The sequence below is a fragment of the Vombatus ursinus genome, unplaced genomic scaffold, assembly GCF_900497805.2.
Source record: "Vombatus ursinus unplaced genomic scaffold, bare-nosed wombat genome assembly UNPS02014820.1, whole genome shotgun sequence".
Taxonomy (NCBI): domain Eukaryota; kingdom Metazoa; phylum Chordata; class Mammalia; order Diprotodontia; family Vombatidae; genus Vombatus; species Vombatus ursinus.
In genome coordinates, this window is record NW_020954598.1 from 15,162,611 (window position 1) to 15,177,579 (window position 14,969).

At 36.5% G+C, this 14,969-nt stretch overlaps 1 protein-coding gene across 4 annotated transcripts in view; it reads left to right on the forward strand.

The window, feature by feature from the left end:
* Nucleotides 1-14,969, forward strand: part of TNS3 (tensin 3) — a 511,123-nt gene that overhangs the window by 425,059 nt on the left and 71,095 nt on the right. For all 4 annotated transcript variants that reach the window (XM_027836865.1, XM_027836867.1, XM_027836868.1 and 1 more), the window contains one exon: nt 30-113. In XM_027836865.1, the coding sequence (XP_027692666.1) occupies nt 30-113 (84 nt within the window). The remainder of the gene's footprint in view (nt 1-29; nt 114-14,969) is intronic.

The window sequence follows — 14,969 nt, forward strand, 5'->3', positions numbered from 1 at the left end:
AAAGTCATTTATTGTTCTTTCTCTTTCAGTGAAAACTTCTTCACATTATCCTCAGATCAGTCCATCAGAGCAACTCATGAGTGGCCCAACCAATTTGTACAAAACAGGACATGGTAAGAACTTTAGCTCTTTAAAATGTTTAGGTTTTGTCTTACTTTGAAGATCATTCATTTGCTGGGGGTGGTGGTATATGCCTATAATCCCTATTACTGAGTAGCTGGAAGGTGGTGGATTGTTTGAGCTCAAGAGTTCTGAGACTGCAGTAGAGCTAAAGCCTATCAGGTGTTTGTGCCAATCTTGCACCAATATGCTGTGGCTCTTGGGCAAAGGTGCACACCCCCCATCAACCAACTTTGCTAAAGTCAAAGCTTCCATGCAAGTGAACAATAGGATCCAGTCTAGAAGTGGCTTCCAGTCTGGGTGAAATAGGAAGAATCAGGTTCTAAAAAAGAAGACTCTTCTTCATTGACCTTGGTTATATTTTTGTTTCTAATGATTGTTTTGACTTAAGTTTAGATTGATATCTCTTTTCACTATGTCTAGAAATTATTTGTTTCACTTTGGGATCAAATTTCTCAAGCCTTTCAGCTTTGAACAAATGTGGGATTTATAGAGTAATTATGTAAAAATCCTGGCATCACAAACCCGGTGATGATTTGGCCATTCAGGTTTAAATGTCTGTGTGGAATAGCAGTAATAATAAAGTTATTAAAATGTGTTTTAATAAGAAGATTAAGGCATAAATTCTGGAGCTTAATAGACTGCTCTAAGAAATTTAATTTTTCATCAAGCCTTAGTAAATTGTCTAGAAGTTTCCCTTGACTTACAACTGCCAGTGTCTAATGTTCTAAACATATTGTTGTCTATTGATATTTTTCTGATTTTTTTCTTCTATATCAGAGCTTTTGAGTTGCTATACTATATAAAATATTTCCCACATATCTAAAGATTATCGACCGGTAGCTTGCCCATAGTAAATTGTTTAACTTTTTGTGAATAATACCACCTACTCTGCACTAGAACACTATGGGATTAGGAGGTTAGGAAACAAAATATTTAATTCTCTCCTTTTCAGGCAAGCTATGTACATAATGGCTATTAAGCTTTGATTTAGTGAGAAATGTGTTTTTATGAATCCCAAACTAGAGAGTGTGGACAATGCCTTTATAACCTTTATGTCAGATCTTCACAATGGGTCTTTACAGTTTTATTATTCATTGTGATGTTCAGAAAGTCCAAAAAGTTAGGCAAATTAAAAAAAAATCCTCTACTATCAGATATAAATCTTTTCTTTGCATTTACCTATTATATTACTTGAGAACAGAAGTTAGAAATTCTTGTATTTCCCTTAACAGTGGGTAAAATAATAATGGATATTTGTTTATTTATTTTTCTCTTGAAAGAGAAGTAATATGAACCCTTAAAAGTGGTAATTACCAGTTATCCACTAAAAAGCCATTTGTGGTTTCGGGCACTATCAGTTCCTCCATTTCTGCATTGTGTATAAAAGCTGTTAAACAAATACTTCATTTCCTAACTAAGATTACTGACATTGGGGTGGGGAGGGTACAAGAAGTAGTACAATGAGTTATAGAAAAGCTGGTATATAGATACAGGCATGGATACATTAAATGATGCTCTGTAAATAAATTCACATAATATGTGTATTATATATAAAAAAAAATTTTAACCTGGAGAAGAGAACACTTAACTGAGGTACACAATAGATGTCATTTTTATATATGAAAGAGTAACATGTAGAAAAGTGAGTAGACTTAATAGGAGAGAACGTGGACATGTTATAAGCAGGCAGACTTCAGTTCAGCATCTAAAAATGAATAGTGGTTGTCTAGAATATGAAATGATTTTCATAGCATCAAAACTATTCATTCTGAAGCTGTGTGAGCATGTGCCAGGATTGTTATAGAAAACCTGACATAATAGGAGGTTGAATCATAAAATTCTTTGACTCTATGTTGCCGCCTGTGGTAACTTATTTTGAATGTCCTCAGTACTGAGAAATTTTTATATCCTTTGAGGGGAATTTTGGTTTTGAGGAACACTCCAAAGTTATTTGGAGCCATTCCTATTGAAAAATATGAGTGTTCAAGTGGAGTAGTAACATTTTTTGAGTAAAAATTCAGACATATTTATATATAATATATAATTATATTACAGTGAGACCAATTTTACCATTTGGCTAAAAAAGTGAATCTGAAACTTTGGAAAAGAATAGTTGTAAAGTGCTTAGCACAGTGCCTGGTGCATAGTAAGTGCTTAATAAATGCTTATGCCTGTCCTTTCTGTTCTCCTCCCAACCCCCACAGCAATGGAAGTCTTATTAAGATAAGCATCCTCTCATGCATTCTAACTACTTTGAAATAAAATACTTATTTGGAGTATGAAGCTCTGCTTATTAATACTCCTTTTTTTTTTTAATTTTAAGACAGTTGAGCTTAAGTGACTTGCCCAGGGTCACACAGCTAGTAAGTGTCAAGTGGTTTGATCTGAGCTCAGGTCCTCCTGACTTCAGGGCCAGTGCTCTATCCATTGCACCACCTATGTTAAATACTCTTAAAAGTCCTACATTGATGCCAATAGTATGGAGATGACTCTGGGTTTTCAAAAGCTATGCCAGAAAAGTTTAATTTCTGATAGATTTTACCACATTGTAAAGGCTTAGGGTATAAAAGAAACTATGAATTTTAATAATAATAAGAGCATTTGTATAGTAATATAAAGTTTGCCAAATGTTTTATGTAGATTATCTCTTTTTTATTCTTTTTATGTGAAGATTTTTCACCCTTTCCTTTCCCCTCCCATATGGTAAAGAAGTTGCCACATAGCTTAGGTAAGTATGGATAGGCTCATTGTCAGAAGACCACAAGGTATGATATTGCCATGACAGGCTGTGAAATGGAGAAAAATTTTAACTAGCTCTTGGACCTACATTTCCTCTTTCCATATCTGCAGTGATATTAGTGGAGTGGGGTGGGAGAGGATTGGAATGGACTGGTAAGCCACCAGTTATGTACAAAGAGGGCCTGAAGTTATTGAGAGAGGTCACAGGTGTACATCATGGTAGTGTACTGGGTTTCAGGAATGGCTCGCCATCATTGTGGTCTTAGGTTTCATATTTTCCCTTATTCCAAAAGTTATCACATCTTAAAAACCTCTTTTTCTCCTGCCAAAATTAGACAACCAATATTAAGGAATTCAGCTGTCTCCATACATCTGGTCTTATTCCTTCTCACACCCCAGTCCTGGGACAGGGTTTGTTGTGATCAAATTGGCAATGGGAAGGGATATGGGGAGGAAAAGCAGGACGTTAGGGTCAGGTCTGCTCTGCTGCATTATGTGCTTAGCTGTTTTTATGGGTGTTCCAGATGTGGTGGAGGGGAGAAGAGAATGGTGAGGGAGAGTGTGGTGGATTCGGGAAGCGGAAGTTTGGTCACTTCTCAATGGCAGGAAAAAAGAACTATGAGTTCCTAGATCTCATCATTCCACATCTCAAGAAAAAGAAGCACGCAGTCTGGTCTTTTTGTTATCAGATAGCTGTTGAAGTAAATAAAGGGAAGATAAAGAGGAGAAGGCTACTGGTTGTGGAGAGTCACTTCTGACCAGATTAACAAAGGGCTTTTATTTGAGCCATCTGTCTGTCAATGGACATACCTATGGCTTTGGTATAGGTAGAACCCGTTGTTATGACAGTCACTATAATGGAACTGTATTTAAAAAAACAATACAAAACTTAATATGTCAAGTTTTCAGAAGTGAGTCTAATATATTGCTGAAAAAACTTCCTTTCATCATTTACATTTCACTGGAAAACATTTAAAGGTTTTAAATCATGGTTATGAATTGCTTTGCTTCTCTTTTGATGAAGAGTGTTAGTATACCTTAATAAATGGTAAGTCAGTCTCGGAGTCAGAAAGTCCTGTCTCAATTCTTACCTTCCTAAGGCAGCATATCACCAACACTCTCCTAGATTAAATTGCAAAATAACTGCCATTCTGAATTGATAGAGGGAATGTCTTCATTAGGAGTGACTTATACCAATGAAATCTTAGGTCCAAACTAAAAAAAAAATTATAGGAGAAAGGAAAAAGTATTTTGACTACTGTAAAAATATTTTTCCTTACCACTTAATGTAGTAAAGTCTTATCAGCTCTTTCTTATTGTTGATCAACAGTAAATTGATTTTTAGATTTAAAGTTGTTTTTAATTTGAGAAATGTGGTTCTTTAGGAAATCTAGATCCTCTTTCTGAGATATTTTAATATTATTTTTAGTTGTTTTATTTTTTTCTTAGCAACACCAGGGTATCATATCATAAGAGATGAAGATAAGAAATTAGGTCCCAAGTTCACAGTAGAGAAAGATTCAGGCAGCAACTTCCTGTTGGATAAGAAATGGGAGTTATTTTTGGTTTTAGATTAAGCATAAGTGATATCCGTTCAGGCAGTACAATTTGTGAACTATGTCTGAGTCCCAGGGCCTACACAAAACAGTGTTTTACTGTATACTATTGTGTAGTGGGGGTGGAGATTTAATTCTGGAGGAGGTGGAGGAAAAGGGAGAGACATAGTTCTTTAGTATTTTAAGGTTTACAAAACACTTTCCTCACTACAGCCCCAGGAGGTAGGAATTGTGAGCAGTATTATCCCCATTTTACAGATAAGGTTAAATGACTGAGACTCAGTCATAGTTCATAGATAGAAGAAGAGCTCAGCTTTGCAGATGCTAAATCTAATGCTTTTTTCCACTAGTCTCCTTTGCTTCACAATGGCCCCCATGCAGTTGTTTTATATGAATCATATGCCCTTGATTCTGCAAACAGTTATAAGGGAAATAAACCCATAGTAATCATACTTCAAGCTGTTTCTCTAATTAATTAATTAATTAGACTTTACTTACCTTTTTTTTATAAAAACCTAGATATTTCTTTCTCTATCTCTACTTATGTGTGTTTCTCAGGGTATGCCTACATATACAAATAGCAAAGAGATTTATTTAGTCTTGTAGGATTCAGGAAATAAACCATATGAACTGAATTAAAATAGACCACCATCACCTAAAAGAATTGCTGTTATAAGGGACAGGTAGGTGGCACCGTGGATAGAGCACTGGCCCTGAAGTCAGGAAGACCTGAGTTAAAATCCGGCCTTAGACTAAACACTTGACACTTACTAGCTGTGTGACCTTGGGCAAGTCACTTAACTCCAATTGCCTTAAAAAAATTTTTTAAAAATTAAAGAATTGCTATCATATTCTATCCAGATTCTCTTTTGTACTGTTACACTTTGTAAGTCTTTCTGTCTTCCATTATGGTAGTAGCCTTAATAAACATATTTCTAGTTTTCTCCGTCAGCCTTCCAATGTCACTATGTTAGGGTTTAATTAAGAAAAGTACCTAATTCATGAATAGATTATCTTTCAAAATTATGTTCGAAAGTTAGTAATTTTAATTCAGAACATGTTTATCTGTGGAAAAATAGGTTTTTTCCCCCTCACAAATAGTAGCTATATTAAGAAACCCCTTTAACCCACAATGTAGCTGAACTATGGTACTAGTACTACTAACATACCTTGCCACCACCATTTATAATGTAATTTCTGTGGTATTTTTAGTTTGGAGTTTTATTATCTTCCAGAACTCTCTCCAATAATAAGATCTCTGATAGCCAGTGGGAAAAATTACAATATAAGATTCATGAATTTAAGATGGAGATCAGGGTTTTAGGCACAAAGACTCCTTGACGAGATTTTAGACCACTTGGCATAACCAGTCACATACAGGGAAAGTGGAAAAGGAGAGAGGGAAATCCTCACAGATTCCTGATAATAGTTAGCCAGCTACTTATGTCGATTTGCTTACATTTCGCATCCCCTCCCCTTCTTATCCTCCCTTAGTGTGAGATCCCTTGTACCTTTGGAATTCATTTTAAGTCTTCTCTCACTGGTTTGCTCTGCTTTGCCCTATGCTTCTCATCATACTATATATTCATCATACTATATACTTCTATAGCTATAGCTATAACTATAGATGTAGGATATATCGCCTTGTGAAATCTGGTCAAGGACCCCCCTCACTTCAGTATCTACCTTTGTCCCCACCATTTGTAACTCTCTCATACTTTTTCCCAGAGCCCATCTCATTGGGATTTAGCTAAGTTATGATTATTATGATAACAGCTTATACCTTCAGTAATATAGAGAAAAAAAATAATTGAATGTGAAGTCCCAAGATCTGGATTTTGAGTCTTTGCTCTAATACTTATTGTGTGACCGTGGATAAGCTGCTTGGCCTTTCTGAGCCTTGGTTTGCCTGTCTGTAAAATTAGGGCGTAGTACTAGATAAACTCTTAATATCCTTTTCTGTATTAAGTACTATGATCTTTTGTAGATGTTCCTGAGTATCCCATTTGACCCCTTTTTGTAGAATGATTCTTGTTCAGGGACATTTCAAGACTAGATAGCCGTTGAATCAGTCCATCAGTTTTGAAGTCTCTTCTAACTTTGATATTTTGATGCTTGCAGAGTTTCTAGCCCGTTAACCATAGGAGGGAACATACTCTGCATGTGGTTTACAATTCTTGGCTGTGGTCTCCTAAAGCCTGAGGTCACCTGTGTTCCATACTGAGGTGACAGGAGTAAGAAAATAGTGAAGGCTTTTGATTACCTATTAAACAAAAAAATCTCTAGTCGCTTGGGGACTTGCAGGTCAGACTTCTGATGCTTTATCATTTCTTAGTTCCCTATATATGTGGAATAAAAATCGATATTTTTGATATTGAGATTGTTCAATAGTTCACTGACTACCATAACTACCACTGGTCCTAGTAAAAACTGTGGAGTAGACAGTTTGTCTTTTCTGTCTATCCAACCATCTACCCTTATCTTTCCAACACTTGCCTGTCTTTTCCATTCTTCCCTTCCCCAGACATCCCGGTGACTTTATTCTACTTTCTCACTATTCAAAGTTTCTGTTCTTCAGTGATCAACCAACTCTACCCATTTGTTAAAGGGCTTTGCTGTGTACATTTAACATGAGATCCCAGTTGTTGGCTGCAAAGAGCTTACAGTCTAATAGGAGAAATAAGGAAGCTTACAACTATTATATAAACTAGAATCTAAGTGAGTTCAAGAGTTATGCAGATATAATTCCGTGAGTCTTGAGGGAGCAGATTTTTTGTCTGGGTAGAGCAGGGAGGGAGGTGAGCAGCATTTGAGCTGTATATTGAAAGGTAGTACTGGATGGTTAAAGGTTGGGTGGTAGAGAGGGCAGGGTATTCCAAGCAAGGAAGTAGGAAAGTATAAGATGTATTTGGCTGCCTTAGAGTCATCAGATTTTGCTAGACTGTAGAGTAGATGCTGAGGAACTAGTATGAGATGAGTATGGAAAAGTCTTGTGACATTGTAGATGGGGTCTTGAGCTTTATGGGGTACTCCTCAATCTGCACCATAAACCAATACTTCTTTTTCCCAATTGCTCAGCAACTTTCAGCTATGTATTAATCAGGCTAAAGGTATTTAAGTTAAATAGTGAAATCCTGTGAATTTGAAGAACTTGTTAGAATGTGTAAGAGAAATATTTATGAGTAGAAATACTTTAGGTACTGCTTATCTAACCTAATGGTACTCTAGGAATGGTATGCATGGAATTAGCATTGCTTTCTCATACCATCTCCACCCCACACACATTTTTTGGACACAGCCCTGCTCTCATCAAAACAGTTATTGCTTAGGGAGGGTGCCTGTGTTGGCATAGCAATCCTCTTTTCAAAAGCAGTGATAACAAATCAAGGAATGTTGATTCATTTATTCAACTTGAGCAGTTATTGAACAAAGTCAAGTGGGTTTTTTTTTTCTTTATGCCTCTCCTTGTTAGGCAATCTGCTTAATTCAGTAAAACCTGCCAGAAGACAAACACTTGTTGTCAAAACTCATAGAAGATGAAATTGCAAAATACTGATTACCTATTAAAATCTGAGCCTTTCAGGCAACACCATTGTGACCTTGGCCTTGGCCTTTTGACCTGTTATTTTGCAGCAAACCACAACCTTTTCAGAGAAACTAGTCAAAATTGTCACGTGGCTTAACCAGTAAGGTAAATTTCCTGTTCTCTTCTATTTTGATTTTTATACCTAACCAAAGTCCATCCAATAAAGTTTTTTTCCATTGACTCATCTTAGTATACAGTTGACTTCAGCCTCTTAAATATTAGGCCAGCAGAATATAAGCTCTCATCATTCCTAACCAAGCTGGGAAAACTTTGACCAGCGGGGGTTGGTCAGAGAAAACCAGTCCACCTAGAGTCTCTGAGAGAGAGGCCCCTCACTAGAGGGTAGAACATAAGCTGATGATGGGTGAGGGTAGGAAGTGGAGAAGGAGGAAACTCATGCAAACTTTCTTCCCAGATGTGGAAGAAAAACACACCTGTATTAGGACAGTGAGGAAGTCACAAATTAGTCAGCTGGTCAATAAGTATTTATTCAGCACTGACTATGGGCCAACCACTACACTAAATGCTGCTTTATCAAAGGACTGAAAAGCAGAGCTAATTGCAAAACATGGTGGAGAAAGGAAGAAAAATAGGCATTCCTAAGTCTTGGACGAGTTTTTTTTTTGACTTTTGTTTTTGTTGATTCAGTTGGGTTTTCCAGTTCATAGTGTTTGTTTAGAAGTATTAAGTATTTACTGCACGTGCAAATCTATTCTCTTTTCTATCAGTAAAAAACAAACAAACAAACAAAAAACTACTACAGACATGCAGGACATGTGAATGATGCAAGCCATAATTTATAATAAGCAGCAAGAGATGTGCTACACGTTATATGCTTAGTCCATATTCATTGTCTGAGTCCTTCAATAAATTTATAATTGGAAAGTAATGGAGTACAACAGAAAGGACCCTGGGGTGGGTGAGTGCAGATGTGGGTTTTAGTTCCTCTCTAAATCTGTCTCTCATTACTAGTGTGTCTGGAGTCGCACTGTGGCTTCTCTGATGCCTCCTCTATACCAAGAAGAGATTGCACCAGCTGATCTCTGAGACCCTTTTGACCTCTAAGATGATGTAACACTGATGCTTTGAAGCACGATCACCCCATAAAACTGAGCAGGCTAGTAACCCTTCTTGCTGTGGGCCATATCCTTTTGGCGTACTTGTACTTTTTGTGTACTGAGGGAAACATTCTTACTGTTTGAGCTAAGTACCTCCAGGATCTGGTCAGGCAAGAACAGGAGGAGGCAACATTGTGCAATCTTCCAAGAGAAGCCCAGTGTTGTATTAGGTTTTCTGTGTTAGGTAAGGTTGCAAAAAGCAAGCCAATTGTAAAATCAGGTAATGCCTCTATCCATTCAGCACTCTGCAAAATCAACGTTGCCTGCCTTGGTTGGTTTTAACTAAGTACTACCTGTAACCATTGCATGCAACCTGTAAACACCGCAAGAAATGGAATAGTAGCTTATTCTGTTGAGCTTGTTTTATTTAAAGATGAAAAGAGATCATAAGGAACACTGTGTTGGCCCTTAATTTGGGGTAAAAAATTCTTACTTCTTTTGTCGTGTTTCTGTTCTGACTCTGCAGGACTTTGCTTTATCACGGTATCCACATTTTGCTAATTAATCATGTATTAAATCAGAAATTTAGTGAAAATAGGATCCTTTACATGTCTGGAGGTAGCAGCTAAGTGCCTTAATGGATAGAAAGCTGGGCTGGAGTCAGGAAGACCTGAGTTCAAATCCTGCTTCGGACACTTACAAGCTGTGTGACTCTGGGCAAATCAGTTTCTTCAATTGTAAAATGGACATAATTATAACATAATTATAACCCTTACCCCCCAGGGTTGTAATGAAGATCAAATGAGATAATATTTGCAAAGTGCTCAGCACAATGCCTGGCACATAGGAAGTATTTTACCGTCCTCCTTTCTTGTTTCCTTCCTTTCCTCCCCCTTCCTCCTCCCTTGCTTCCTTCCCTCCCTCTCTTCTTCCCTCCCTTCATTCCTTCCTCCTTCTTTTCCTCCCTCCTTCCATGCTTACTTCCTTCTCTCCTTTCTTCCTTCTTTCACTTCCTTCCTCCCTCTCCCCCTTTTTCCCCTTCTCTCTTTATCCTTGCCTCCCTCCCTACTTCCCTGCCTGCCTTCCTGCCTGCCTGCCTTTTCTTAAAATCCAAACTAATTTAGAACTGAAAAGAAATTTTAAAAATCTCTGGTATACAATGCAACACTTTTATTTATTTATTTTTATCCACAGCTCTTTCTCACTTTTGAATACACATATAACTGAGTGAGGCTGACATTTTCTATTTATTTCATACAATTTGCTACCAAAGTCTAGTTTAAAGAGCCATTGGACTCCGGTATGTATAGAACGATGTCCTGGAATTCCATTACTCTGGATTCTGCTCTGATCTCTTCCCCGTATATTGAAGGGTGGATAATCAGCCTGGCATAAGTTGATGTTGAAAAGACCTGTATGTTTGAGGTGAATGGGAAGCACCCCCCAATGTGACTGACTTAGCACAGGTTTACTCTGAGTGAACAGTGTGATATGAGTACTACAAAAACTGTGTTAGTCTTGGTTTGAGTTTGTAGAATATGCCTGATATTATAATCACAGTGCTCTGGCAAGGTCTGGAATGTTGAGTTTAGTTAGCCCTAGGCACTGTGTGTTTTAATAGGGACATTGACAGAGTTAGGTGTCAACAGGTTGTCAAGGGATCTAAAAATTCAAAAGTGAAATTGTTGAAAAAAACTGTCACTGAGCTATTTGGTGATCCAATGAACTGGAGGCATTTTTCCAGGAGAAGAAAAGAAAAAGGGTCAAAAGTTACACTGAAGTCCAGTTCCAAAGTCTCATTATGCCTTGGGGTTAAAACTGCATTTTTTGAGGCAATGCTAGGAGATTTCAAACTCTGGTAGATCCCACCTTGTTGGAAAGGGCTTCATTAATGTACTTGGTGACTGCCTACATGTCACCCAGGCAAACCAGACAGGCTCAACTAATTTCAGAAAATGCCACAGGCATGATGGTTGCAGAATAATGATTTTTTTTTAGTCCTAGCATTTCACAGTGATCATTTTCTAAGGTAAGGAGTGGCGGGAAGGGGAGGGCAGAAGGGTTAATCTGCATTATTGTTGGGCAGTCTGGCACTGTTGAAATCACAGAGCCTGAAAGCATTGACGTATGTGAGAAGGGCCAGGGCTCGGTACTGAAGACAAGACTGACAAACCAATTCCTGGCTTTTCTGTCTTTGCTACTTAATGTTAGGGAGAAAGAGGGGCTCTAATGTCAGCCTTTCCTGTTAAATATTTAGAAAACTTTTGAAGAATAGACCTGCATATAGAAAGTCAACCATTTAGATCAGTATTTTGAGAAGTAAAATAAAAAATGTTATATAGAATGAGGATCAACAGTAGTTGGTTTTTTGTTTTAATTGCCAATTCGGGGGAACCAATGAGGTGTGAGTAGTGGATTCATTTTCTCTCAATTCTGTATTTTCTTGAAGTTTAACTGGAGGGCAACAAGCAAAAGTGATAGCTTTCTTCCCTTGTTCTGAGCTAATATTTAGTAAGACCAATTCTCAAAGCCTTTTTGATGTTTGCATGAGTGCATTAACAGAAATTGGTAAATGTATCATGAAAATACTCAGATGGATCTGTGATCTCAAAAATGTGGATATTCCCTCAAACTTTAAACCCATCTGTATTTGCCCATCATGTGTCACTCATGGCCACAACCTTCCATCAGTTTGTCATAGGTCTGCCCATTGTGTGAGAGCGCTTCCTGAAAGTCCCCTGTGGTCCTCATATGCCAAGCAGAGCACTCAAGCTGTCTATTGGTCAGCCCTTAATCTTGCCATATGACCAGTCTAATCTTCTTTCCATGTACATCTTTTTAATTTTATTTATTTGTTTGTTTGTTTATTCGTTCATTCATTTATTTATTTATGTGAGGCAGTTGGAGTTAAGTGACTTGCTCAGGGACAGACAGCTAGGAAGTGTCTCAATGTATGTCTTTGATAATTCCTTTTACAACACTTATCCCAGACAGCAAAAAGGGAGGAAAAACCATAGCAAAGCAGCATGTTCTTTAGTTTTTTGCTTTCTAAAAGAATATAACTTCATTAAAGCATAGAGTGATTATCTAAAAAATTTCTACTTATGAGAATGAAAAACTAATGCTTGAAAAACCTAATCTATTTTAAAGGTATTTTGTTATTTAATTACTTCTCCATTTTTTCTTTCCTATTGTGAGCCGTACTTATATAGCATTTCCTTACTATGTGCCAGGCTCTGTGCTGAGGACTTTACTTTTTTATTTTATATTTATTTGATCCTCACAACAACCCTGGAATACATAAATCTTAATGTCTTGCTCATATTATAATTCTGACCCATTTAAAGGCTAATTTTGATAGATAAAATGAGTAAGACTTTGTGAAGAAATGTTAAATGTCAGGAAGTTCATTTATTGTGAATAATCATTTCTTTTGAGTCTACCAAAAAAAGAAAAGAGAGAAGAAAAGAAAGGAAATACAGTGTCTGTGGATGTTAGAGGGTTAACAGCCTTGGATTTGAGGCTTCATAACCTTGGGTACTGAAACTTTCAAGCCTTACTTTGAGTCGGTGCTCCATGGGCTACATTGAAATAGAGTGGAACATTGGTGGACAAATACTAATTTTATTAATTACATCAAGCAACCATGAGATCTTGAGAGCCTGCCTCATATCTGTTGAACGGGCACACCTACCATAGGAAAGAGTGTTGTGAAGGCAAGTAAGATGAAAAGTTTGAAAGCATAGTGAACATGGTGTTATTTGTTATTACAGTGTCTGGACAGCACTGAGTCTGGAGTCAGGAAGACCTGAGTTCAAATCCAGTCTGAGAAGCTTACTAGTTGTGTGACTTTGTACAAATCACTTAACCTCTTCCTGCCTAAGTTTCCTTAACTGTAAAATGGAGATAAGAATAGCGCCTATCTCACAGGGTTATTCTGTTAATCAAATGAGATAATATTTGTGAAAGTACTTACTGCATTTAGTAGGCACTTAATAAGTGCTTATTTCCTTCACTTTCTTTCTTGAAAAGTGTCAGAGATTAAATCATTATGGATTAGAGAAATGTAAATTAAAACAACATTGAGATATCATTTTATACCTATCAGATTAGCTAAAACGATTGAAGGCAAAAGCAACAAATGTCAGAGTGGATATGGAAAAATTGGGACACTGATTCATTGTTGGTGGAATTATGAATTGATCCAACCATTTTGAAGAGCAATCTGGAATTATGCCCAAGGAGTTATTAAACTACCCTTTGACCCCAGCAATACCATTACTTCTTCTGTTTCTGAAGATAATTAGGAAAAAAGGAAAAGAACTTACATGTTCTAAAATATTTATAGTGGCTCCCTTTATAGTGGCAAAGAACTGGAAATTGTGGGGATGCCTGTCAATTGGGGATTATGGCTGAACAAATTGTAGTATGTGATTGTGATGGAATACTACTGTGCTATAAGAAATAATGGACTTGATGATCTTAGAAAAACATGGATAGACTTGCAGGAAATAATGAAGAGTAAAATGAGCAGAACCAAGAGAATGTTACATACAGTAACAGCAATATTGTTTTAGGAACAACTTTGAAAGACTAAATCATTTTGACTATTATAAATACCCAAATTAACTGCAAAGGACATATGAAGGAAGATGCTGTCTGCATCCAGAGAAAGAACTGATAAATAGAAGAATGTATAGAATGATTTTACACACACACACACACACACACACACACACATACACATGCATATATATATGTACATATTTGTGTCTAATTGTAGTCATCTACCATTAGATGGGAGGGAAGAAAAAAAGAAATGTACATGATAATTTTATTATATATTTAAAAGAAATAGCAAGTTGTACATAATAGATTTGCAGTGTCTTGTGCAATCATCTTTTTTATTGTATTGTTTTATTCCATAAATTTAAAATAAAATTAAATTAAAAAAGAAAAAGTGTCATAGCATATAAACCTATGTATTTATTACTGTTATACTACATTATGACTTAGAAGAGTTGAACTATACAAACAAATATTACCATTTTCAAATTATGGGTGTTGCTCTAACAATTATGCACGTATTTGTTCCAGAAGTAGCACTGGCAATCTTTCCAGACTAGACTTTAGGCTTTACATTAAATCCTCTCCTGGCCAGACCACAAACTATTAAAGAAGAGGTTTTATTATTTATTATAGTTCTACCTCTAATTTTCAACTAAATATGAAAAGTGATGGGAAATAAGGTAGGAAAAGATCTGAAAATTAATTTCTAATTGTTCTTTTTCCTTTAATTTAGACCCAAGTGGTCATCCTCCTGGCCCCCATAAAGGGATCAGAGCATATGTCCCATTCCAGTAGATCAGAGAGCTACCCTGACCACCCCTATTTCAGTTCCAATTAACATTCAGATAATAATGCCTTTCTGTCCCCAAATCAGCCACTTAACTCATATGACCTTCACATAGAGGTCATTTCACCTCATCTGTAAAACAGAGAGGGAGAATGATTCTAGAGATGACTGGTAATTTCTCTTCTAGCTCTAAAGTCTTTTAATACTCTGTACGTGTGTGTACATACGTAGATTAATAACTAGAGATAGAGATATATACACAAACACATATATACATTCTACCTGACAGGTTATAACATGTTCAATTTATAATATAACATGTTAACAGAAAATAATCAAGTTTGTTTTCATAGAAACAATATTTTGTCTGGGTAATCTGGACATAAAACTAGTGATTTTTTTTTTAATTGTGGTTTTATTTAACACCTTTTTTCTTCTTATCTCCCTTCCCAGTTGCAACTTAATGACACATGATAATATGACTTCATTAGTCAGTAAGACCTTAACTTACGGTAGGTTCACTGAGAGATACAGCAGTGTAATAGAAAGGC